Raw genomic sequence first — 25,699 nt, 5'->3', positions numbered from 1 at the left:
GCAATGCTGAAAAAGAAGCAGGAATCCCTCGTATCCATGCCCCAGGGGCACCCTCCTGGGAAGCCCAGCCCACCTGAGATGGCTGCGATGATGGAGCGCTCGGAGGCCCTTGCGGTGCAAGTAGTAAAAGGGTACTGCAGGCCCAAGGCTGTAGGGGAGAGGTGGAAGATGCCAGGTGGGCTCCTGGAGCCCTGCCCACCCCTCTTTGTCCAGGAGGTCAAGCCCAAGGAGGCTGTTGAGGGGCACAGATGCACCTTCTCCTGCCTCTTCCATGGCCGTCCACAGCCCACAGTCACTTGGTACAACAACGCCAAGCCCGTGGGGCGCATCCAGGGCACTGCTGTTCACACCACAGAGTGTTGTTCTACACTGACCTTCCCATCCCTGCTCCCACAGCATGGTGGCACTGTCACCTGTGTGATATTCAACCCACTGGGCACAGTCAGCACCTCGGCTGCACTCCATGTGAGGCCGCGGATGCCAGTCCATCAGGTCATGAAGAAGGAGGAGGAAGAAGAAGTGAAGAAGGAGGAAGAAGTGAAGGAGGAAGAAGAAGTGAAGAAGGAGGAGGAAGTGAAGGAGGAAGAAGAAGTGAAGGAGGAGGAGGAGGAAGTGAAGGAGGAAGAAGAAGTGAAGGAGGAGGAGGAGGAAGTGAAGGAGGAAGAAGAAGTGAAGGAGGAGGAGGAGGAAGTGAAGGAGGAAGAAGAAGTGAAGGAGAAGGAGGAAGAAGAAGTGAAGGAGGAGGAGGAGGAAGTGAAGGAGGAAGAAGAAGGGGAGAAAGATAAGGAGGAGGAGGAGGAGGAAGTGGGCCTGGCCTTCACAGCAGAGCAGGGACTTCCAAGTGTAGTTCCAGACTCAGACTCTCTGTCACTGCCTGTGGAAATCAAAATCACTGCCCCCACTCCAACACCAGAGCAAGACACAGAGATGAGAGAGACCACGCGGCCCTCTCCAGACCAGACTGCTCCCACCATAAAGCACAAGTTCAAATTTTCATTTGATGTGGGAAATGAGCCACCCCGTTTTGTGGCAGAAGCCCCAGCACACATTCACTGCCATGAAGGGGAGGCAGTGGTATTGGAGTGTGCTGTGTCTGGGCAGCCTCCCCCAGCTGTGGCCTGGTCCCTGAATGGCCAGAGCCTCTCTGCCAGTGAGAGGCTAAAGTTTGAGGAAGGCAAGAATGGTGTGTACCGCTTACACATCCGAGGGGTCTCTGTTGTGGATGCTGGGCTGTATTGTTGTGTGGCCAAGAATGTGGCTGGAACAGTGCAGACTACCTCTAAGCTGACAGTGCAGCCCAGTGCACCCAGGTTGTATAGCAAGGATAGAGATGCTGAGGAATTGCCTGCCATAGGCGATGTTCTGCACCTCCAAGATGTCAGCACACTTGGTAAGGATGAAGAGGAACAGATCACATGCCCCAAGGAGGAGGAAGCCCACGTACCCTGGTCCCTGAGGCTGTCTCCATCTCCTGGTGAACAGTTAGAAGAGGAGTGTGAGAAAAATCCTGACTTCAGGGAAAGAGAGATGGAGGAAACAATGGTGCTGGATATCATGGAGGTTTATGCAAGGCAAGAAATGGGTTATACAGAAGAAAGTGTGAGGGATACAGGTGGTATGTCTGAGATGAGGCAGCCCAGGGGAGAAGCTGTCTCTGAGGAACACATCTTGGGAATTGATGCCACTGAGCTGTACCCCAGCATGTCCAAGGAAGAGCATGAACTGGTGGCCAAGGACTCCGGTCACTTTTCAGAGGAGCTGGAGGCTGAAGGAGACAAGATGGTACCACATACAGATACTCTATCCTGGGACATCTTGAAGTCACCATTTATGGAAGTGAAAGGGCAAACACATGCCTCTAAGCAGTCTGCTCTGGCAAGTGAGTGTGAGGATTCACAATTTTTCATTCCTATGTCACCTGTGGTGCAAGGCGGGAGTCATGTTTACGTGGAGGAGAGCAAGGCCCCTGCCTGGGAGGCAATGTCTCCTGATGTGCCTCTTGTAGAAGAGCCAAGTGTGCCTGACCTGCAGAATATCATTACAGGCACACCCACAAAGGAGCAGTTTGGCTTTTATGACTTCTGTACAGAACAGCAGCAGGAGGAACAGGCCAAGGAGCAAGAGAGATCAGTTGATATTGAGCAGGGCATCAAGGTTGATCATCCTTATAAAGAAGAAAAAATTGATGCTAAGGAAGCCACACACTGGGAAATGCACAATGATGGACAAGTACTGCAAGAAACGGAGTCTGATGCAGGCAACTCTTGTTTGGACCTAATTCTCACTCCTGGCATAGAAAACTCAGGTCAGGATTTTACTGAGGAAGTTGAAGTTCACCTAGAAGAAGTGCATTTTAAAGAGCAGCCATTGCCATCTGAGACTGATGAGACCAATATCACATTTGATCTGAAGAAGTTTGCAGAGTCTTTCCCAGCTGCAGCGACTGTGGACACAGAACAGGCACAAACCCCCACAGCTCTGGAGAGTGTGAAGGTAGGAGTGACTGGGCTTGTTTTTGCTGCGCACCAATGTGATGTGCCTGTGGAAGAGATATCTCTGAGTGAGGAGCTGCATCAGAGCTATGGGATGCAGCAGGAGGAGGTCAGTGCCCAGGAAGAAGCACAGCCAAAAGAAGCCAGAAGTGCTGATTTGCAAATCTCTAATGGGGACCGTGGCAGCATCATGGTATCTGCTGAAGAGGGATCTTCTGCTGAAGAAATTAATGAGTCAGAAGTGTGTGTCTGTGGCAAGGATTCACTTGAAGGGCAAACTCACAGTTTTCTGGGGGAGTCGAGAGCAGATTTCCAAAGAGGAGTGCAGGAAACACGTGTGTGGGAGAGTGGGGAACAACTGGAGACTACAGACTCCCAAAGTGAAAGCTTTATCATTGACTTGAAAAAAGCTGCACATGAAAAGAAACCCCAGGCTGGACATCAGGCTGAAGAGGAAGAAGTTTCTGGGATAGTAAAGGTCTTTGAGACAGGAATGAGCAGCTCCACCTGTGAGGTAGAAAGCACAGTTTCTCTTGAGGAGATGGTCAGGGACACCCAACAGGAACTAAACACAACCAAGGGCTTCTCTTTTGGGCGACTCCTGCTTGGTTTGATAATGGATGATCCTGTTGCACAAAAGGAGCAAAGGAAGGATTCTTGGGGCAAGAAGAGGACTCCTACTGAGGAAGCTTCTGAGAACAGCCTGGATGGAAAAGGACTGTTGGAGGATATTTCTGCAGGTCCAGAGCCCAGTGCTGTTCAAACGCCAGAGCTGGAGCCTGACTTGTGCCTAGCCAAGTATTTAAGGTCAACTGGGATGCAGGAAACTCCAGATCTCAAAGGGACAGTTCAGAAGGAGCAGCAAGAGACCATCACTTCACTGGAAGTGGAGGAGGTTACCTTCAACACAGTTTACGACTATTACAACAACCAGCAGGAACTTGTACGGCCCTTCTCTCCTGAGTCGGAAATGTCTATAGAGCTGGAGAGTGGGAGCGGAGAGGAGTCACCTGATTCGGACCGCTTCTACACACCTCCTTCCTCAGTGGAGATCTTTGAAACTGCTTCATCAGCATCCTACCACACACCACTTAGCACGCCTGAGCACTACTCCACACCATCTGAGGGCTCAGAGTACAGCACACCACCCGAGCGCTACTCCACACCATCTGAAGGCTCAGGGTACAACACGCCACCTGAGTGCTACTCCACACCATCTGAGGGCTCAGGGTACAGCACCCTGTCCGAGCACTACTCCACACCATCTGAAGGCTCAGTGTACAGCACACCACCTGAGCACCACTCCCCCTCCAAGGGTTCAAAATGCAACACACCCTTGGAGCTCTACTTCACACCTTCCGAGGGACCCTGCTCTGCATCAGGGGACAGCACACCACCAGAGTGCTACTGGACCCCCACTGGGGAGTATATGGATGCCCTGACCATGCTTCCCCTCTGTGAGAGAAGGCAGCAGCCTCCAGACCAGCCACAGGCTGAGGTGTTTAGGACCCCCTGTGAAGCCCTGGAGCCATCAGGCAGGGAGATGCCACCTGCATTCCTCAAGGCATTGAGCAAGAGGAGGCTGTATGAGGGCAGCACGCTGAGCTTTGTGGCTGAGGTGGTGGGTGTGCCCAAGCCAGGGGTGAAGTGGTATCATAATAAATCATTGTTGGAGCTGGATGAGAGAGTGCAGATAGAGCAGGATGGTGACAAATTTTTCCTGGAGATCACTAACATGCAGAAAGCTGATGGAGGACAGTATTTGTGCCATGCAGTGAACATTGTTGGGGAAGCTAAAAGTATCGCCCAGGTGGAAGTTTTGTCTGAAGATGGGCGGTCACTAGCACTGCCACCTCCTGTCACACATCAGCATGTTATACACTTTGACTTGGAGCAAAACACATCTTCAAGGTCACCTTCACCACAGGAAATCCTCCTAGAAGTGGAGCTGGATGAAAATGAGGTGAAGGAGTTTGAGAAGCAGGTCAAAATCATAACCAGTCCCGAATTTAGCCCAGATAAGAAAAGCATGGTGGTTTCCCTGGATGTTCTTCCACTTGCCTTGTTGGAACAAGCTGCAGGCTTGGCCACAGAGGAGAATGAGGATGTAAAAATCGATTTCCAAGTAACTGAAATGCCTCCCCGCTTTGCTGTGCCCTTTGCTGATGTCAAGGTGATAGAAGGCTTGGAAGCAGTGTTTGAATGTGTGGTAACAGGTACTCCTGTGCCAGTAGTGCAGTGGTTCAGAGGCGACGCCTGTGTGACGCCTGCCACAGGGAAGTATTTTGTGAGTCAGAAGGAGGGACTTCACACTCTGAAGGTCCAAAATGTAGGTCCTTCTGATGGTGGCTGGTATCGCTGTCGGGCAGTGAATAGGCTGGGAGAAGCAGTGTGCAAAGGCTCCCTTGTAGTCATGGTTCAGCAGGGAGCAAGTGCTAACGTGAGAAGTGAGAGTGTCACGGGCAGTGAACCACACAGGCCCCGGAAGTGTGACATGCTTTTGAGTAAGACTGTGAGCCCAGGTGACCATTCAGAAATAGAGCTGGAGCTTGAGTTTGAGCCGCATGTAGATGACTCAGAGAAAGCAATCCGTCTGCTTGCAGCGACTCAGGAAGACCAGGACGTAGAAGGCAAGAAGTGTGTCAGCGTTAGTTTTGATGTGTTTGCAGAGCCATCCCAAGAGGAACGGGTTGAGTTCAAGGCAGAGGACTCTGAGAGCTGCAGCTTTGAGTTCCAGGTCACAGAAACCCCTCCCAAATTTCTGAGGCTCATTTCTGACTATAGTACATTTGTAGGTGCCTCAGCATGCTTCCAGTGTCTTGTTACTGGTTCCCCCCACCCCAGTGTCCGCTGGTACAAGGATGGGGTGTTGCTGGAGGGGGACAGGTACTGCATGCAGGAAGAGCAGGGGGGCTCTCATAGCCTTACTATTGAAAACTTGATGCAGAATGACAGTGGGCAGTACAAATGTATAGCTACTAACAGGGCAGGGATTGCTGAGACTTGTGCTGTGTTAACATTATACTAAATTTCCATAATTTATTTTAGAGTCTCTTTTGAAACACTAAATGTTTTTATGCTGTTGGTCACTGCAGGTAAAAATGCAGCACTCATTTTAGGGGCATTGTTTTTCATCTCTTTAGGGATGGAAACCACTCTGGGCATATTTCTGGCTCACTTAATTGGGTAATTCAAGTGAGATTTCATCTGTGCGTAGGCTTTGTGCACACTTTCTGCACCGAGGTATATTTCAGGCTTTTTCCAAGCTCCTTACCCATTCTTGTAAAGATATTGTAATTGAAATTCATTTATTTAGGACTGATTTTTTTTTTCATATAGTGTACATATTTCTGTTTGTTTGTAGTAGTGCAATCATTATTGTTTTATGTAGGCTAGAAATTACCTGAAAATGTAGAAACCAATTTTTCTCATAACGTAAAGGAATGGAATACTAACTTCCACTTGCTGTTTAGTTTGGTTATAGTTAAACTGGTATTCCCCCTTCTCACAATGTTGTGTCAGAACATGTGAGACTCACTGATTCAAATCCTGTGTTTACAGTTTCTATCACTGCAAAATTCTTACATCCATGGGCCTCATTCTACTGACTCATGGAATTAAATGACTTGTTTTTCAAGTCAATAGAAATATGCTGTTGCAAAGAAAAGCAACATAATGGGTAGAAAATGAAAGTTTTGCATTAGTAGAGACTGGACAGGATTTTTTTCTCTATTACCAAGTAATAAACATGAAAACATATTTTGTACTGTATCTTTAGAAGTTAAAGGGAAAGGAGAGGGAGCATAATAAGTCAATGATGTAACTGTAAATTCATTAAAATAATTTTAGTTGTCCCCGTATTCCAGTGTCATTCATAAATAATACTTAGTAAAAAGTGAGAGATTTTTATGCAGTATTCTTGTTTCACATTAGAAATAAGTCTATACATTTTCCTCTTTTCTTTTTTAAGTTAGTGACAGTTAAGTGTGCTATGTGTCAAGATGGCCAGAAATAAGTAGAATACATTCAATTAACTGTGGCATTTTCTCAGCAGAAGAGATTTTTATGTTAATGTTCTCAATTTGAGTATATATTTTTGTATTTAAAATAACGATAATATTTAGGAGAAGGAATCAGCAGTAGCTGACATAATTAAATCAGAACTAAATCTATCTGACGTAAACGGTAACTTAATTAGGAAAAATATGCTAAAAGTATGAAAATTATTAATTCATGTTTATCAGAAGTTAATTCTCTAATGCATGTGCCAGCTTTCCATTTACCTATATGTCAAGGTGAAACCTTGAGTTCAACAACCCTAAGCAAAAACTAGTTTTGCTTTGATCACACCTGTTCATGAGGATCTTCCCGTTATTTACAGATTACTGTCAGTTGCCTTGCAAACTGCTTTAAGGCACATGGTGATGTTAAGCATAAAAGAACTATTCCTATAGTACATTCAATTATATTGAATCATATTCCTATTTCTGAGTTTGATGTGTCCTCATGCTGAGGTCAGGATGCCTCAAAAACTCAATAATATTTTAAGACTATCCCATCGCTCATCTGGGATAGTAATTTTTGATCAAAAGATTCACTTTGCATAATTGTGTTGCCTGATAAAAACTTAAAATCAGGAGTGGCAAGTTCTAATAACCCAAAACTTGGGGAAAATGACCGGAGTGGTTAGGCTAATACCAATGTGTCACTTCAGGTTTTTTTCCAGTTGTGAGCCCATGATAAATATTTAAGATTTGTACATTGCTAAAAGGCAGAGATCATTGTGATTTCTCATAGGAAATGGTGGTAGGAAAAAGAAGCATGAGTGCCTGACACTGTTGTGTTGGGAAAGAATTGCTTCACGGTGTGTCCTTAATCCATTCCTTATGTAGATGTGTAGCACTAACCAATTCATTAGATGGCAGAGGTCCCTGGGGAAGTTGGCATGAATTCTCTGATGTTACATGTCAGTTGTAATATGAAGGGTCTTTTAGGTCCAAAGCTAAAGAGGTCAGAGGCCCTTTGGTTAGGTCCTAAGCAGTTATGACTTATGTTTAATTTGCATGTAAATGAACTGGTATTTTCAGTAGAAACAAGCCCATAACTTGTCTTTGAAACCATAAGCTAAACAGGTCCAAGTTTGTGTTCACATCTGAAATATTATATGGCCAAGCATCTTTATCTCTACCTGCGTAGTAGTGTTTGTGGTTTATGTAAGTTTAAAAGTCTTGTTTTAACTTTCATACATTAGCCAGGAGCACTGTCATGGGCTTATGGAGATACATCATCTCACCTAAGCTACAATGATATAAATCTGGAGTAATTCTAGTTTTGAATAAACTTACTCTGAGGCAACTGGTGTAGCTTAGGGCCATGACTGACCATCTCTCTTCAAAATTTTGTGCTTTCATAGGAATTACAAAACTCACTATTTCATTGCCAGGTTTAATGTTGTCTTCATTTCTACAAAGTATCTTAAGAAAAGATGAATTATGTTTGTCACCAATGTGTATTGAATGTTAACATGTATAGTTAATTTGTGAAATAAATATGTAAATGATTTAAGTCCGTCGCTTCTTGTAATTTATTAATTTCACAGACAGCTAAAATATGAAGTATTTGTATAGTTTTTCTGTCATAAATACCCAGGAACACACAAAAGTGCATTAAGTTTTGCCACACTCCTGTATATAAAGCATTCTCATCTGTATTAGCAACAGATTCCATTCTGCAATTTTAATACTTTATTATGGGCCCAATTCTACCACCCATTATCAAAATTCAGTAGCACATTGTATTTCCGGGGAAACTGTCCTATTTTTTTAATAAGACTGGTAGGTTGTACTAAATACTGGTATAATTTTTATTCTTTTTTTTTAACCTAAGCATCTCTTCTCTGTATGCACTGTGCTGTGTCATGTATAATATGGTATTTGTGGCAAGATTAATAATTGCTAAAACCCAATGAGAAAGAATTGAGTATGGCATATTCTGTTCTTTATAGTTGTTATTGGAGTGCAGCAAAAATTATCTCACAAGGAGTTTTGGAATTTAAGGCACTGTAATTGAGAAGCTTATCGAGGTTCACTATTAGAGTGACTAGCACAAAACATCAACATCCACTCACACTTCTTTTAGTCTTTTTTTAACTCTCATATCTTTCCAATGTCAAATACTGTGGGCCTTAACTGAGCAAAATTGACTCAGTGAAGACAACAGTATTTGGTTTGCAAAGGTTTTCTCTGCGCCGTGCTTGTCATGGATAGCTTGTTCTGTTCCTGGAAGTCTCAGATTTCCCTGATGTTTCTAGTGTCAAGTGTCTGCAAAGAATGGCATGTTCTGACATCTGCTTCCTCTCATTTTTAAACTACCAATAGAACAAAGGGGTCAAACCCACAAATGTCTAAATTCACAAAGGCAAGAAAAAACCCCAAACCTTAAAGTGCTCTGTCCTCTTTTTCTGGGGTATTGTGGGAGTTTTTAATAGACAACATTGTGACATGGAGGAGTTTAAAAGCAGAGATTTAAATCAGTGACATTAAATCAAGGATGCAAACTTGTGATTGTAGTAATAATAGTGTTGTAAGCATACAAGCCTAATGACAAAAAACAGGACAAAGCTGGTAAGGAAGAGGTAGTATTTTAGTGTGTTAGACAAAAGAAAGAGTCAGAAGTTATACTAACTGCACCAGAAGAAAGGTTGGTATGCCAAAAAGTTTGTGGTGTTTTCCAATCCTAATTCTGGCATTCTGCTTCTTGGTGTTCTGAATTAAACCAGGGTCTTAGCACTGCTCTGCTGTACCTGTTTTTATGAGTGTATGTACAAATATGTATGGCACGTACCAATTTAATTATATTTGTGAAATGCACCAATGTTTCTTGACTGTTACTTGCACTGTACACCCCGGGGGTATGCCTAACCGATACTGTGATGTCAGGTTTAAAGAGACTTATTGATCCAGACGGGAAGTTCATGAGTAAACTGATACCACAGCATGTCTTGCCGGTTTTAGCAGGTGTATATTTGACAGAAAGAGGACCTGATGTTCATTGTTAACTGCTGTATACTATTGAGAAAACCTCCAGATATACAGAAATAGTTGCACTAACACTGTTTATTGCTATCTACAAGTGTTCTCTTAAACATTCTAGTAAAACTAAACAATTTTTTCCCATACAGACATCGCTAGCTCTCTTATTGTGTCTTCTGAGGAAGGAAGAAGTGAAGGCTACAGAAGCGGCCTTCAGTTGCCTGATAGAGTGAAAATACTTGAATTTGAGCCTGAAAACCCAGTTTATTCCAGCAAAGCAAAGATGAAAATGGGGGAGGAGGGGGGAGAAGCCCCTGTTTTCCTCAAACGGGTCTCAAATGTTGAAGTCTGGCAGGGAGATGTAGCTAGGCTCTCTGTAACTGTTACTGGCAGCCCCACACCCAAAGTCCAGTGGTTTTTTGACAGTATGAAGCTAACCCCATCCATGGACTGTAAGTTAGTATTTGCTGGCAATGACCACAGCCTCATCATCCCATATGCAGCTGTGCAGGATGAGGGTGAGTACACGTGCGTGGCCAGCAATGTACATGGTGAGACTGCATGCAGCGCCCACCTCCACGTGCGGCAGCGGACAGCAGGGGTCCCTTGCTTTGCCAGGGAGCCAGACAGTGTGCGGTGTGCACCAGGCTTCAGCGCTGTCTTTGAATACACCGTGGCTGGGGAGCCATGCCCTGATGTACTGTGGTTCAAGGGGAGTGAGCAGCTCTCCTCTGATGCACGTTGTTCTGTTGTTCACCACCCTGATGGCTCAGGCTCCCTGACGGTGCAGCAGTGCACAGAGGAGGACACCGGACTCTACACGTGCAGGGCGGTGAATGTGCTGGGCGAAGCCACATGCTCTGCCGAGCTCCTTGTGCTGCCTGAGGAACATGCTGTATGCAGGCAGAGCCCAACCTTGCAGCACTCCGCAGTAGCAGAGGACCAAAGCCCCCTTTCCTATGAGGAGGCTGGCGATCTTCCTGCCATGGAAGGAGCGCTCAGCCTTGAGGCCATGAGGGAACCTCCAGCCCTCCTTCAGCTCCAGATGAGCCAAGCAGAGCATGTGCTGCCCAGGGAGGACATCTTGCCTAGCCTGCCACCAGCTTGCGAGGCTGCACAGAGTGTTGAGGAGATGCTCACCCAGGTGGCCACAACACAAAGGAGCAGCAGGCTTCTGGCAGAGTCACTGCAAACCCTCCCTGCTGGCCCCCAGGGTGTGATGCCTGCAGCAGTGAAGGAGACACAACTGCCAGGCTGCCTTGGGACTGTAGCTGCACAGATACTCTTGCCCAAAGAGCAAGTAATTTGCAAGGCAGCAGAGCAAAAGGCTGCTCTGAAGACAGAGGCTTCTCAAGTCCTTCTACAAGTGTCAAGCACCACTGAGAGCCATGCCACAGATGGTGAGCACATCCAGATCCTTGAGGACTTCCAGGCAACACAAGGTGACCTGCAAACTGAACCGAGATTTCCCTCTGAATTGGCCTTCACTGAGGGCCAAGCTGTCCCCCTGGAGAACATTTCTTCCCTGGAAGCGGCAGAGGAAGATTTTGCTGCAAGAATCCATGAGGGACAGGCTGTGAGATTTCCCTTGCTGCTAGAAAACCAGCCCCTGGAGGAGGAACATATTGTCAATCTTGCCAGCCCGCTTAGACAGTATCCAAGGGAAGAGAGACAGCCCCATGAAAAAATGTATGCTCACCAGCTCCAGCTAAGCCAAGTCCTCAACAGTGAGAGCCAGCTTGCTGCTCAGATCCCCAAGAGCAGCAACTTAGACATAAAGCTTCAAATTAGAAATGCACTAAAAGCTGCAGTGGTAAGTGAGGAAAACCTCTTGTTTTCAGAATGGTTGGCTGATAAGGAAAATGTTGAAGTACAGACAATAAACATCACCAAGGAACACAAACACACCCTATGCACCTATGTTGTGACCGCAGGAGGACTTAGTCCCATAGAAATCCCAGTCCCCTTGGGAGAAGTCAGCATTCAGACAACTGACCAGCAAATGGTCTTGAAGGAGGCTTTCTATTCTCTTATTTGTGAAGAAAAACACCTCTGGACAGATGAAAAATCCAAAGCATTGCCAGTCCATTCCAGTTCACTTCTTTCAGGAAAAACAAGTGATGAAACATCTTTGCTGAAGCCCCAGCAGGCTGAAAGGACTACAGAGGCAGAAATACCCCTGGAGCAGCCTTTGTCTGCACAAGTAGTCAACACTGTCACTGGGCATGGTCAAATCAAGGATGTGGGTGCAGCTGCAGCCTCTGCTGATGTAACCTCCACAGGTGTTCCCATTGAGACATCCACAGAAATACTGAAAAGGAGGGAGAAAAGGGAAGAAATACGTGAGCAAGAGGGTAGAGAGTGTCTGGAAACTAGACCTAGGAAGCCAGAGGATGAGCTGGACAAAGAGAGTTATCCCATCATACACAGCAACCTGGTTGACACTGTTGTGGAGGAAGGGGAGAGTGTCAGTCTGGTGTCTGTCATAACAAATGTCAGAGAGGTAAACTGGTACTTTGAGGGTAAACTGGTGTCTTCAGGCGACAAATTCAAGTGTTTGCAAGATCAGGACACTTACACACTAATAATAAGCAAAGTGTGTGGGGAGATTCACCAAGGAGAGTACACCTGTGAGGCGCTGAGTCAAGGTGGAAAAAGATCAACAGCAGCAAAACTCACAGTTATTAAAAGAGGTTGGATTATGGGATAAATGCTGCCTTTGTAATACACTACTAATGAAAATGCCCTACGATGTGTCTGTATTTTTGGATACAGATACAGTATTAATATCATCATGGCACTAATCAGAAGGCCCCCTTTCTCTTTGGATTTATCGTCTCCTTTTACCACATTGCAAAGTCTCCCACTTCCCTCACCTCAGTCTTTGGCCAGGAACTTTGTTGCTTCCTATTCTCATCACACAAACATGGTCAGGACAAGCTGTATCTCAGTCCTAACCATTTCTCCCATTGTTGCCTGTGAAGTGAACCTGCTGTTCTCACAGCTGCACCCCCTCTCACTCTTTAGAGTCATTGCAGTTTCAACACAATTTCTCATTCACACCATTTCTCACAGCTTCAGGATAGTGTGGTGTATGTTTGTATTGCATTGTTATTGTGCATCACTATTATTGCACATTGTTTTTCCAGTGTCACTGCTGTGTTTCCTGATGTCAGTATGCACCATAACACTGTCTGTCTGCTAAGCCTGGTACTGCTTTCAATTCTTATATTTTTTCTTTTGCAGTCACTTTATGTGGATTGCAAGTAAATCACTTCCCCCTTCCCCAGTCAGTCACTTCACTGTTACTTTCCAGAATGTCAGCTTCCTCTCTGCTTCTGATTTCAGTTGCACCGATCCTGAGGAGAAGGCTCGAACCTCTGGAGGTGGCTGTAAATCATGTGGCCAAATTTACCTGTGAGGTAGAGACTGCTCCCAACGTCAAATTCCAGTGGTACAAAGCCGGCAGAGAGATATACGATGGGGACAAATACTCCATTCGTACCTCCAACTACCTCTCCATGCTAGAGATCCCGAGGCCTCAGGTTGTTGACTGTGGAGAGTATAGCTGTAAGGCTTCCAACCAGCATGGCAGTGTAAGCTCTACAGCCCTTTTAACAGTAACTGGTAAGTACAGACTTCCAAGCACTATGCCACAACATATCTTGGTATATTGTAAGGCTTTCACTGCTATACTTACACATGTGTATGGTAGGGCTCTTGATTGCCGTTGTTGTAATAATCCATACCTAATTTTGGAGGTGCAAGTATACAGAAGAAACACTTTTTGAGAATGCTGCTTTTATGTGCTTTCTGTACCTAGATAAGGGAATCGGTATGAAAAGTTTCAGAAGGGAAGAAAGAAGGGGGAAAGAGGAAGCAGGAGGAACTAGACTGTCAACCAAATAGAATTGCTTTGTGAATACATTCTTGAAGAAGGTTTATTTAAATTTCAGGCAACAAGAAAACATACACTTTAAATCTGATTTCTTTGGTGTAATAGTCACTGTGTGATTATCCTAGCACTCTGTGTTTATCCTGCAGTTATACTTGTGAGGCAGGGCAGGCTATGCAGCTACACATACCTGAACGTGTGTGTGTCACGGCCAGAGGGAAACTCTGTGTGATTAGGGGTGTAAATCTTGTTAAACAAACAAAAAAGGATTTAAAGCTGTTTCGATTTACAAACTTTTTTGTCTCTTGAAAGCTATACAATTCTTTTTTTTTTTTTTTTTTTTTTTTTTTCCTCCTTAAAAAAACCCAACAGTATCTTCTGGGCTTTTAGCGCTTGTTACTTTTTTAATCTGACTTTTCTCTTTGTTGGAGGAGTCTTTATGTGGTCTTTGCTAAGTGTCAGATGCTAGAGACTAAAGAAAGATGAACAAACTGTAAAATGCTTGCAAACTTGTCCATCTTGAGGGAACAGTGCACAAACATGTCAGTCTTGGGGGAGGAAGTTCTGGCTTTCAGTTTATTTTCCTTTATTTTGTACATTGCTTCAGAGATTCAAAATGCCTTCAAGCTCTGGAGCAATATACAGACCCAAGAAGTACAAACCCAAAAGCTAAAGTTCATCATCTTTAACATGTCTTATCTTCTTTACTGATGTCTTCTTTTGCTTAAGAGCGTCCAGTGACAAACTGGCCCCCCTTGCTCTCTGTCCCTGGCAAATGTGGGGAAAGAGCGTAAGCCCTGGTCCTCACCTCTCGATAACATTTTAACACTTTTGTTTTGCAGAAGCACTTCCACCAACGTTTCTTACCAGACCTGAATCTATCACTACTTTTGTGGGCAAAAATGCCAAGTTCCTGTGTACTGTTTCGGGCACTCCAGTCATCGACATCGCCTGGCAGAAAGATGGTACAACCATTTCACCTTCAGACCACCACAAGATCTCCAAAGTGGAAAATAAACATGTATTAGAAATCTCCTCTGTCACCACCAGTGACAGAGGGGTTTACACTTGCAAAGCTTCCAACAGGTTTGGGGCTGACATTTGCCAGGCTGAAATGGCCATTATAGACAAGCCTCACTTCATTAAAGTTTTGCAGTCAGTGCAGTCAGCAGTCAATAAAAAAATACGTCTCGAATGTCAGGTAGATGAAGACAGGAAAGTAACAGTAGGGTGGACAAAGGACGGAAACAGGATCCCTCCAGGCAAAGATTATAAAATTTTCTTTGAAGACAAAATAGCCTCACTTGAGATTCCCCTGGCTAAGCTCAAGGATTCAGGCCATTATATGTGCACTGCCTCAAATGAGGCAGGAAGCAGCTCCTCTTCTGCCAGCGTCACTGTTAGAGGTAAGATAGTCCTACATGCTGTTTACCTTCGCTCTTCTTGGGGTCCCCATTTCTTCTTTTGCAGGCAAAAGATTTCTTTGGGCTGAAATCACACTTTGAACTCTTCTCAGACCTGCCATCAGGTGTCCATTCACCTCTTGTTTCCCCTGCTGCCTTCAGGTGCACTGTGTTGCTTCAATATTTCTTTCACCAGCCAGATCCAATAATTGCTTCTGCATGCAGGGGAGAGATGGATGGAGAGGGCAACAGAAACCACAAGAACTGTAGCTGAGCAAACATTATGTTGATCTTTTCTGAAGTCATGCTTTGTTCTTGCACTAGCAACCAGTCTTTCAAAGCTTTGTATTTCAGCCTTTTCTTCCCCTCCTCTTCCCCTCCTCTTCCCCTCCTCTTCCCCTCCTCTTCCCCTCCTCTTCCCCTCCTCGTTCCCTTTTCAGAACCACCATCCTTTGTGAAGAAGGTCGATCCGTCTTACTTACTGACCCCAGGTGACTCTGCACGCCTTCAATGCAAAATCAAAGGGTCTCCTGAAATCCAGGTTACTTGGTTCAAGAACAATAAGGAAATCCGTGAAAGCAACACACAGAGGATGTCCTTTGTCAATTCTGTGGCTGTGTTAGATATTTTGGATATGAAAGTTGATGACAGTGGGAGCTACTCGTGTGAAGCTGTAAATGAAGTTGGAAGTGACAGCTGCACCACTGAAGTAGTTGTCAAAGGTCTGTTCTTGCTGCTGCCAGTCACATTCTTGAGAAAAGCCTTCCCTTCATTTTTTTGGGGGACATGGTTGACTAATTCTTTCTCGCTGCTTTTATAGAGCCTCCGTCTTTCATCCGAACGCTTGAACCAGCAGAGGTAGTGAAGGGAACAAACACCGTTCTTCAGTGTGAGGTTGCTGGGACCGGACCATTTGAGATTAGCTGGTACAAAGACAAGAAACAGATTCGCAGTAGTAAAAAATACAGGTTGACCTCTCAGAAAGCTGTTATTTCTCTGGAGGTGTCCTCATTTAATAGTGCGGATGTCGGTGAATATGAATGTGTGATAGCTAACGAAGTCGGGAAGTGCATGTGCAGTGCAACATACATCTTGAAAGGTCAGTGGGAGAGAGAAAACTCCACTTACTGAAGAGATTGGCAAATGCCTCTCATTTCTTAAAATGCCTTTTCCTTGGATTTGTGGGTGGCTAGGGAGGGTGGGGAGGGAAAGTATCTTCTTCTCTTAAAATTCTACATATATCTTAATACTTATCTGTCATCAAACCTGTGAATTTGAAGGACATTGAACTTAAAGGGCCATGCATTAGCTCCCAGCTGGGGAATGCAGCCCTTCTTGCCTGCTCTTTAGCTGAACTGCGCCATGTAGTGCACATACTGTCTTATAAAACTGTCTTTAAGCAGCAGATTTCATGGGATGGTGTCACAGCAGCTGAGTATTTCTTTTTGCCTCTTTTCTTTGAACCAGAACCTCCATCTTTTGTTAAGAAAATCGAAAATGTCACAGCTCTGGCTGGAGACAGTATTACGTTACAGGCTGTGGTAAAAGGGTCAGAGCCTATTTCTGTGATGTGGATGAAGGGCAAAGATATTATTCAAGATGATAACAAAGTGAGAGTGACATTTGAACATGGTCTAGCAATGCTGCAAATGACTGGTGTCCAGCTGAGCTCTGGTGGCAAATACACTTGTGTGGCTGAGAATGATGCAGGAAGTCAATCTTGCTTTGGTGAACTAGCAGTGAAAGGTCAGTGGAAGAGTGCTGTGATCCCTGCATTGTCTCCCACCTGAGAGGAAGAGCAATTTCCTTTTGTCTTTTAACACCAGGTATTTAATTCTGTTGTAGAACCGGCCAAAATCATTGAAAAAACTGAAATGATCCAGGTAACAGCAGGGGAACCAGCCATTTTGGAATTCACTGTCACAGGCACTCCAGAGCTAAAAACCAAATGGTTCAAAGATGGAAGGCCACTACCTGCCAGCAAAAAATATAGGATCAGCTTTAAAAATAACGTTGCCCAGCTAAAGTTTTATGCCACCGAAATGCAGGACAGTGGCGAGTACACCTTTGAAATATCCAATGATGTGGGCATCAGCTCTTGTACTACCAGCTTCACTGTGCTAGGTTGGTACTGACTCTTCACAAAGAGCCCTACTATTCTGCTCTGAGTCCAACAGGGCCAGAAGCAGAACTGCATGCCTATTTTGCTCATGTGTTTGTTTGTTTCCCTTTTCTTCACTCTCAACAGATCGCACTCTCCCTCCCTTCTTTACTAAACCACTGAAGAATATTGACAGCATCATTAGCACCTCGTGCCGCCTAGATTGCAAAATTTCAGGCTCTCTTCCAATGACCGTCTCTTGGTTTAAGCAGGACACTGAGATCACTTCAAGTGCAAAATACACAGTGTATTTTGCAGAAGGCTCTGCATCTTTGGAAATAAAACACCTGGATGCAAGTGATGCTGGGGTCTACATTTGCAGAGCCACAAACTCTGCTGGTAGCAAAGAGAGCAGTAGCACTTTGTTTATAAAAGGTTTGGCAATTTATTTCACATTTATTGGAGTTTTACTTTTCATGTGATAATACTTTTCTTCCCTAAAGTTCAGGCCATGTGTCTTACTCTTGACAATTGTTTCCTTTCAATGCAATCTAGAGCCACCCAGCTTCATTGTAGAACCACAGTCCCAAGATGTACTGCCTGCATCAACTGTACGTTTCAAAGGCACATTTAAAGGCACAACACCACTGACTGTGAAATGGTTTAAAGGTGATGCTGAGCTGGCGACAGGAGGAGCCTGCTACATTATGACAGAAGCATTAGCAAGTTACTTGGAGCTTTATGCAGTCAAACCAACAGACTCAGGAAAATACACCTGCAAAGTCTCAAATGTAGCTGGTTCAGTAACATGCAGTGCAAACTTGTTTGTAAAAGGTTTGCATTCTTACTCTCTTTCAAACTTTCAGCTGCTGGATTGACCCAGTGGCACTCTTTCCTGCTGTCTTTGTCCTGAACACTTTTCTTAAATCCACAGAACCTGCTGCCTTCAAGGAGAAGCTAGAGCCAACCTATCTGGTAAAGAAAGGTGGATACGCTGAGCTGAGCTGTGAAGTCACTGGTACTCCTGAGATTAAAATCACATGGTTCAAGGATGATAGAGAGCTGAAAGCGAGTGACAAATACAGGATGTCTTTTGCAAAATCCTTGGCAATACTCCAAGTTACAGAAGTTGAGACTGAAGACAGTGGGGAATACATTTGTGAGGCCAAAAATGATGCTGGAAAAGATATTTGCAGTAGCGTTGTTACAATCAAAGGTGTGTGTGACATCCAGCCACAGAGTGTCTTTTAAACTCAGTGCAGTTTTAAAGGCTTCCAAAATATGATTAATACAAACTTTACTTTCTCTTTTGCACTGCAGAGTCACCTTATTTTAGCAAGGAGTTTCAATCCATGGAAGTCTTGAAGGATTCTGATGTGGTTTTGGAGTGTGAGGTGCTTGGCACACCTCCATTTGAAGTGTTTTGGGTGAAAGATGATAAACCTGTGCGGAGCAGTAAGAAGCACAGAATAAGCATTGAGAAAGCTTTGATTAGCCTCCACGTTTTCAGGTTTGATGCTTCTGATGTTGGCGAGTATCAGTGTAGAGTAACCAATGATGTTGGAAGCTGCCTTTGCAGTTCGGAGGTCAAACTGAAAGGTTAGTGCAAGGTGCAGAACACCACTGTCATGCTCTTATCCCAGTGTCATTTCCATACCATGCTGTCATGCACCAGACCCCCACTGACATAGCCACTTTCTTTCTGCTAGAGCCCCCACAGTTCTTGAAGAGGATAGAAAACATCAGTTCTCTTCGAGGGGGCACGGTCGTGTTTCAGGCCACTGTTAAAGGCTCCTTGCCCATCACTGTGTCCTGGCTGAAAGACAATGATGAAGTGATCGAAGACAACAATATCAAAATGACCTTTGTGAACAATGTTGCCACTCTTCTGGTGAGGTCTATTGAACTGAAACACGATGGGAAGTATTTCTGTCAGGCTAAAAATGAGGCAGGAATTCAGAGGTGTTCTGCTCTGCTGACTGTCAAAGGTTGGTCCTACCCTGAGGGCTTGCAGTGATCTCAGATGGTTCCCTTACAATTTTTGTGGATGCCCTTAACACTCTGTTTCCTTGTTTACAACAGAGCCGGCTACAATTGTGGACAAGGCCGTGTCAATAGATGTGACTGAGGGAGACCCAGCAACCTTGCAGTGTAAATTTTCGGGAACAAAACATATTACAGCCAAATGGTTCAAAGATGGCAAGGAACTGACATTAGGCCCAAAATATAAGATCAGTGTTACAGATACTGTCTCAGTCCTGAAGGTGCTTTATGCAGAAAAGAAAGATAGCGGGGAATACATTTTTGAGGTTCACAATGATGTTGGGAGCAGTAGCTGTTCTGCCAGCATTAATGTCCTAGGTGTGTATAGGCTTTCTTTTAACATTCTTTTTACATACAGAATCTTTTTTTCTTCAGCTGACATCTGCCACAATCAAGGCTGAATTTCATACTTTGTCTTTTTACTCTGTCTTGGATAGATCTCATTATACCACCTAAATTCACCAAAAAGCTCAAGAAAATGGACAGCATAAAGGGGTCTTTTGTCCACCTGGAGTGCATCGTGTCTGGTTCACATCCTATAAGTATCCAGTGGTACAAGGACGGCCAAGAAATAACAGCAAGTGAAAAGCACAAATACTCTTTCCATGATAATACTGCATTTTTAGAAATCAATAATCTGGAAGGCACAGACAGTGGCTCTTACACCTGTGAAGCAACAAATAAGGCAGGAAGCAACCAGTGCAGTGGGTTCTTAACAGTCAAAGGTTTGAGCTCCTTCTTCGTCTTGTGTTAGGTTTCTAATTCGTAATTTTGGAATCCCTGTATCTCTGAGTAATCCTCTTTCTTCCTTTTCACATGTTATAGAACCACCGTATTTTGTGGAAAAACCCCAGTCCCAAGAGGTTGTGCCCAATGCTAGGGTTCAGTTCAAAGCACTGGTGAAAGGATCTACACCTCTGCAGATAAAGTGGTTTAAAGACAGTCAGGAGCTCCTCTCTGGAGCCAATAGATCTGTCTGGAAGGATGACACATCTAGTGTACTGGAGCTCTTCTCAGCTAGGACATCTGACTCCGGGAACTACACTTGCCAGATAAGCAATGATGTGGGGACTGCAACGAGCAAAGCGGCTTTGTTTGTAAAAGGTGTGCGACCCAATGTTCTTATCTTTGTAGTTCTGATTTTTCTGTGCAGTTTTGGGGGAGGGGGTAGGAAACCCTTGTATTTCTTTAAACCACCTTGAGTATTATAAAGACTCACCTTTTCTGTCCATCTTCTAGAGCCCCCCAGATTTATTCAGATGCCAACTTCTGTAGTAGCCTTGCGTGAAGGACAGTCCACCACTTTTGAGTGCCAGGTAGTAGGCACACCAGAGATCCACGTCACATGGTACCTGGATGGGAATGAAGTGACTGACCAAGCTAAGTATGGCATCTCCTTCATAGATGGTTTAGCCACTTTGAAAGTCACTCAGGCCAGAGTGTTGGATAGTGGGATTTATGTTTGTGAAGCCCACAATGATGCAGGTAGTGAGAGCTGCAGCGTCGAACTGAAAGTGAAAGGTTGGTTTTTAACATCTTGTCATCATCCAGCTATGCCACACAGCTGGGGTGATAGAGCAGGGGAGACTTCTTCTCCCCTCAAAAGCTTTCAAGGTTACTGTCTGCTTTCCCCTCATTCTTCTTTGTAGAGCCTCCAACGTTTGTTCGAGAGTTGAGTCCCACCGAGGTAGTGAAGGGTTTGGAGGCCACACTCGAGTGTGAGGTGACTGGTACTCCTCCATTTGAGGTGAAGTGGCTGAAGAACAATAAGGAGATGTTCAGCAGCAAGAAATATGCCATCTCCACCAAAGAATCAGTATTTACTCTTAACGTGACTAACTGTGATGCCTCAGATGTTGGTGAATATCAGTGTATTGTATCAAATGAAGGTGGGAGCTGTTCTTGCAGCACAAGGCTCAGCTTGAAAGGTCAGTCTTGTAGGAAGCATACCCGAAATATTTCATCCCCTAGCTAAACTGTAGTGTCTAGGGTGACTTCACATGGTCTCTCTTTCCCCTCTTCCCTTTCCATGACTTCTCTTCCAAACAACAAACAAAACCTCACATCACAGAACCACCATCATTCATCAAGAAGCTGGAGAACGTCACTAGCATTTTGAAAGGTACTGCAGTCTTCCAGTGCGTCATAGCAGGTGCTCAACCCTTATCTGTGTCATGGATAAAAGATGAGAAAGTACTGGAAGATGATGAGCACCACCAGATTACTTTTGAGAACAACGTGGCCACACTGAAACTTACCAGTGTCGACCTCAGCCACAGAGGGAGATACACCTGCCAGGCAAAGAATGAGTCTGGTGTGGAGAAGTGCTTTGCTTTGCTTTTTGTACAAGGTGTGTACAAGGTGTAACCCTTTAAGCTCATCCTTGATAAGTATTTGGAAAGTCAGTCCCCTATCTGTGTAGCTAACTGCCATTTTTATACACTTTATACCTCAGAGCCTGCACGGATCATAGAAAAGGCTAAATCACTTAAAGTCACTGAAAGAGACCCCGTGACTTTGGAGTGTACTGTGGCTGGGACACCAGAGCTCCGAATAAGATGGTACAAAGATGGCAAACAGCTCCTGCCCAGTAGATACTACACAATGAGCTTTGAAAACAACGTGGCCAGTTTCAGGATTGAGCCTGTATCAAAGGAGGATAGTGGTACATACAGTTTTAAGGTTGAAAATGACTTCGGAAGTAACACCTGTGAAGCTGTTCTGACTGTGCTAGGTTTGTATTGTCATTTGGCAAATTCGCTAGTCCAGCAGAGAGGGAGTGAAAAAATAACAATATATGTTTGTGAAAGATAAGCAAGAAGGTAACCAGTATGGTTTTGCCATTTTTTCTGTTGGACAGATCAATCAATTCCTCCTGCATTTATCAAAAAGCTAACCAAAAAGGATACTGTTCTGGGATCTTCTATCCAAATGGAGTGCAAAGTCTCTGGGTCACTCCCTATTACTGCAAAATGGTTTAAGGATGGAAAAGAGATAACTGACAGTGCAAAATATAGAAGCCTGTGCCATGAGAACACTATGTCACTCGAGATTGCTAATCTAGAGCTGGAAGACAGTGGAAATTATACATGCAGTGTCTCTAATGTTGCTGGGAATGATTCTTGCAGTGCTGTCCTGACTGTGAAAGGTTTGAAACTCTTTTACTACTACTTCTTATTTGTGATAGATGCTGGGAAAATGTCTTAAATCTTATGGTAACATGCCACTCTTACACCTCTTAATATGAATGCTGAAAACTTGGTCTCCATGCTTACCTCACTGATTTTCTTCATTCTTCAGCATTTGTGATGTAACTGAGTATTTATTTTTTCTTAAAAACTGCAGAACCACCAAGCTTCTTAGTAAAGCCTGAAAGCCAGCAAGTCATCCCAGAGTCCACAGTGGAGTTTAAGGCCGTACTAAAAGGAACACCACCCTTTACAGTAAAGTGGTTCAAAGAAGACTTAGAACTTGTATCTGGTCCAACTTGTTTCATTGGGATTGAAGGGTCAACTGGGTTCTTAACCCTCTATTCAGTGGATACTTCTAGGAGTGGGCACTACACTTGCCACATTTCAAATGACGTTGGCAGTGACTCTTGCACTACAACATTGATGGTAACAGGTGTGCACTCTTTCTTGTTGTGTTGCAGTCTTTTCATCTATTTCTTTTCTTTCTTTTTTTGCCAAGCCCACCTCAGTGATCTTTGATATACCGCCAAGTGAATTCCTTACCCTGTGTTTGCAACCCACAGTTGTTTGGCTCTTTTCCCTTGTCTTTTCTTTCCAGTGTTAATTCAGACCTTTCTGACCCCACTTTTTTGGTTTTTTAGAACCACCCAAGTTTGCTAAGAAGCTAGAGGTGGCAAAAGTAGTCAAGCAGGGTGACTCAGCCCGGCTTGAGTGCAAAGTAAGTGGATCTCCTGAGATGAAAGTGGTGTGGTTCAGGAATGACCATGAAATTGTTGCCAGTGAAAAATTCCGGACATCATTCATTGACTCTGTGGCTGTGCTTGAAATGAATCATCTCAGCACTGATGAGAGCGGTGACTACATCTGTGAAGCTCACAACCCCGCCGGCAAGGCCAGTTGTAGTACCAAAGTCACAGTGAAAGGTTAGCTGTCCTTTTGTTCTCTGACTCCATCCTATTTTTCGCTGGTGGTTTTATCCCTTGGGAATCTTCAGGAACATTAGATTTGTTTATCATTTCAGGACTGTCTTTTTTTTCATGTCATATTTGTTCCTTGATGCCCCCTCTGCCAGTGCCCACACAAAAGAGATGTTCTTAATGCAGATGAGTCCTAAGCTAGGTGTTTGCCAGTTCTATGATTGTCAACATCCAAGACATATATCATAGTGGAAATTGTTGTATAAAGAAGCTGAAATACAAAGAAAAACAGACCCAAACTGATCAGTGTCGGTTTTACACCCTGTATTTGACACTATTACCAGCTAAATGAGACCCGTATCCTCTTTGCCAAGGGTCACCCCTCCATTTACCTTTTGTACAGAGAAGCTAAAAGCTCTGAATGCTTACCTACCTGCAAGATCATTTCATAATGTGCCCAGAAAATGAGGAAAGTCCTTGCCCATTCTGTTGATTTTCTCAGCAGTCTTGTTGTGTAGAAGCAGGTGTCAGTAAACTGTTTGTTGGCTAAATAACTCCAGACTCCTTTCTAAAAATGTTCCTTTCTTCCCTTGTTAGAACCTCCTGTCTTTAGCAGGAAGCCTTCTCCAGAAGACATGCTCAAAGGAACTGAGGTTAGCCTGGAATGCGAGATTTCAGGAACACCACCTTTTGATGTAACCTGGTACAAAGACAGGAGACAAATCCGCAGTAGTAAGAAGTATAAGGTTACAGCCAAAAATTACCATACAAGCGTTCACATTCTCAATGTTGAAGCTGCAGATGTTGGTGAATATCAGTGCAAAGCACAGAATGATGTAGGAAGTGACACTTGTTTTTGCACTGTGAAGCTGAAAGGTAAAGTATTGGCACAATATGCCTTCTGCAGTGCTCCCAATGGTACTGCATTGCTCTTCTTTACTTAGATACTGTGAGTACTTACTGTAACTGCATATTTCTTCTTCAGAGCCACCAAAATTCTTGACTAAAATAAACAGCGTGACTGTTGTGGTTGGTGAACCAGTAGAGTTACAAGCAAGAGTGGAGGGCTCCCAGCCAATTTCTGTGCAGTGGCTTAAAGACAAAGATGAAATTATTAGAGAAAGTGAAAACACGAAGATCACATTTATGGAAAATATTGCAACTTTACAATTTTTGCGCACAGAGACAAGCAGTGCTGGAAAATACATCTGTCAGATCAGAAATGATGCTGGAAGTCGCGAGTGCATGGCTACCTTAACTATTCTAGGTTGGTAAAAAGCACAAGTTCATAAACCATTTTTTTAAAATCAGGAACTTGGCTAATTAGTACCAGCTGTGTGCTTTGCTTATGTCCCTGAGTTCAAAACAATCAAAACAGAGAATTTTTGTGTTCCCAACAAGCAGTAATCAGGTTCCTTATTTCCAGTTGTCTGGGGATAAAGGTGGAAGAAACCACAGGCCTCTACAGTGTGATGGGATACAGTTGACTGCATTTTTAAGTCCTCTTCTGCTCACACCTGCTTGGAGAGGGACAGAAAGTTGCTTTTTTTCCCCTAGGAGCTTAAAAATATTTTTACTTCAGTTTGGAGAGCATCTGAAATCTTCAGTTTAGGGTAGAATAAAGGGTGGAAAAAACAGAGCTGAAAAAATTCCTCAGTCCAGCAAATTGAGACATCCTTAGTATCAAATGTGTAAGCCCCATCTCACAGTGCTATAATAATTACAGCTAGTACTGACCAAATCCTGTTTTCACTACACATTACCCATCTTTCCTTCCAGAGCCTGCAGTCATTGTAGAGAAAGCAGAGTCAACAAGAGTTACTATAGGAGACACCTGTACTTTGGAGTGCAAAGTGGCAGGCACGCCAGAGCTTTCCACTGGGTGGTTCAAGGATGGCAAAGAGCTGACCAGCAGCCAAAAATACAGAATTACATTCCTCAATAAAGTATCTACGCTTAAAATTATGGATGCAGAAAAGGAAGATGGTGGATTGTACACTTTTGCAGTGCAGAACGACGTGGGGAAGAGCAGTTGTACAGCATCAGTTGATGTTTTAGGTTGGTTGGGCAGCTTGTCTTCTGTCTTTTACAAAAACTTTTGTTCAGTTATATTCTCTTTTCTTTCTTCACTTCCTTCCCTCCTTTTCTCTCTAACCATAGATTTAATATGTTTTCTCATGCAGATCGAATCATTCCTCCTTCTTTCACAAGAAAATTAAAGGAAACCCCTTGTGTCCTGGGTTCCTCAGCATTGCTGGAATGCAAGGTGTCGGGTTCACCTCCTATTTCTGTTACCTGGTTCCGAAATGGACTTAAGTTAGTTAATGGGGAAAAACATCAAATCTCCTTTTCAGATAACCTATGTATTTTAGAAGTGAATTCACTAAGTGACTCAGATACTGGAACTTACACCTGCAAAGCTACCAACGTAGCTGGTTCAGATGAATGCAGTGCTGTATTGACTGTACAAGGTCAGTATATGATGGTCAGAAAGCCCTCTGAGCTATTCTTTTCTCTTTCTCTTTTGAAATTGCCTATGGTCTTTTGTAAATATACTCAGGAGCAATTATTGACTGGAAAATAGAGATTTTGTTCTTTGTCTTCAGTTGGTGTATGGAAATACCAG

At 44.0% G+C, this 25,699-nt stretch overlaps 1 protein-coding gene across 1 annotated transcript in view; it reads left to right on the top strand.

Moving 5' to 3' along the window:
- TTN (titin) overlaps window positions 1-25,699 on the top strand; it is a 238,738-nt gene that overhangs the window by 40,163 nt on the left and 172,876 nt on the right. The window contains 25 exon segments of the mRNA XM_037397744.1: window positions 12,872-13,150; window positions 14,261-14,824; window positions 15,262-15,543; window positions 15,642-15,920; window positions 16,289-16,567; window positions 16,667-16,945; window positions 17,070-17,357; window positions 17,478-17,756; window positions 17,857-18,138; window positions 18,243-18,521; window positions 18,632-18,910; window positions 19,005-19,283; window positions 19,403-19,690; window positions 19,791-20,069; window positions 20,205-20,486; window positions 20,615-20,893; window positions 21,037-21,315; window positions 21,421-21,699; window positions 21,826-22,113; window positions 22,311-22,589; window positions 22,798-23,079; window positions 23,671-23,949; window positions 24,059-24,340; window positions 24,853-25,131; window positions 25,257-25,544. Coding sequence (XP_037253641.1) covers window positions 12,872-13,150; window positions 14,261-14,824; window positions 15,262-15,543; window positions 15,642-15,920; window positions 16,289-16,567; window positions 16,667-16,945; window positions 17,070-17,357; window positions 17,478-17,756; window positions 17,857-18,138; window positions 18,243-18,521; window positions 18,632-18,910; window positions 19,005-19,283; window positions 19,403-19,690; window positions 19,791-20,069; window positions 20,205-20,486; window positions 20,615-20,893; window positions 21,037-21,315; window positions 21,421-21,699; window positions 21,826-22,113; window positions 22,311-22,589; window positions 22,798-23,079; window positions 23,671-23,949; window positions 24,059-24,340; window positions 24,853-25,131; window positions 25,257-25,544 — 7,311 coding nt within the window.

The sequence above is a fragment of the Falco rusticolus genome, chromosome 8 (genome assembly GCF_015220075.1).
Source record: "Falco rusticolus isolate bFalRus1 chromosome 8, bFalRus1.pri, whole genome shotgun sequence".
NCBI lineage: Eukaryota > Metazoa > Chordata > Aves > Falconiformes > Falconidae > Falco > Falco rusticolus.
Note: the sequence above shows the minus strand (reverse complement) of the source record. Positions and strands in the feature narration are given on the sequence as shown.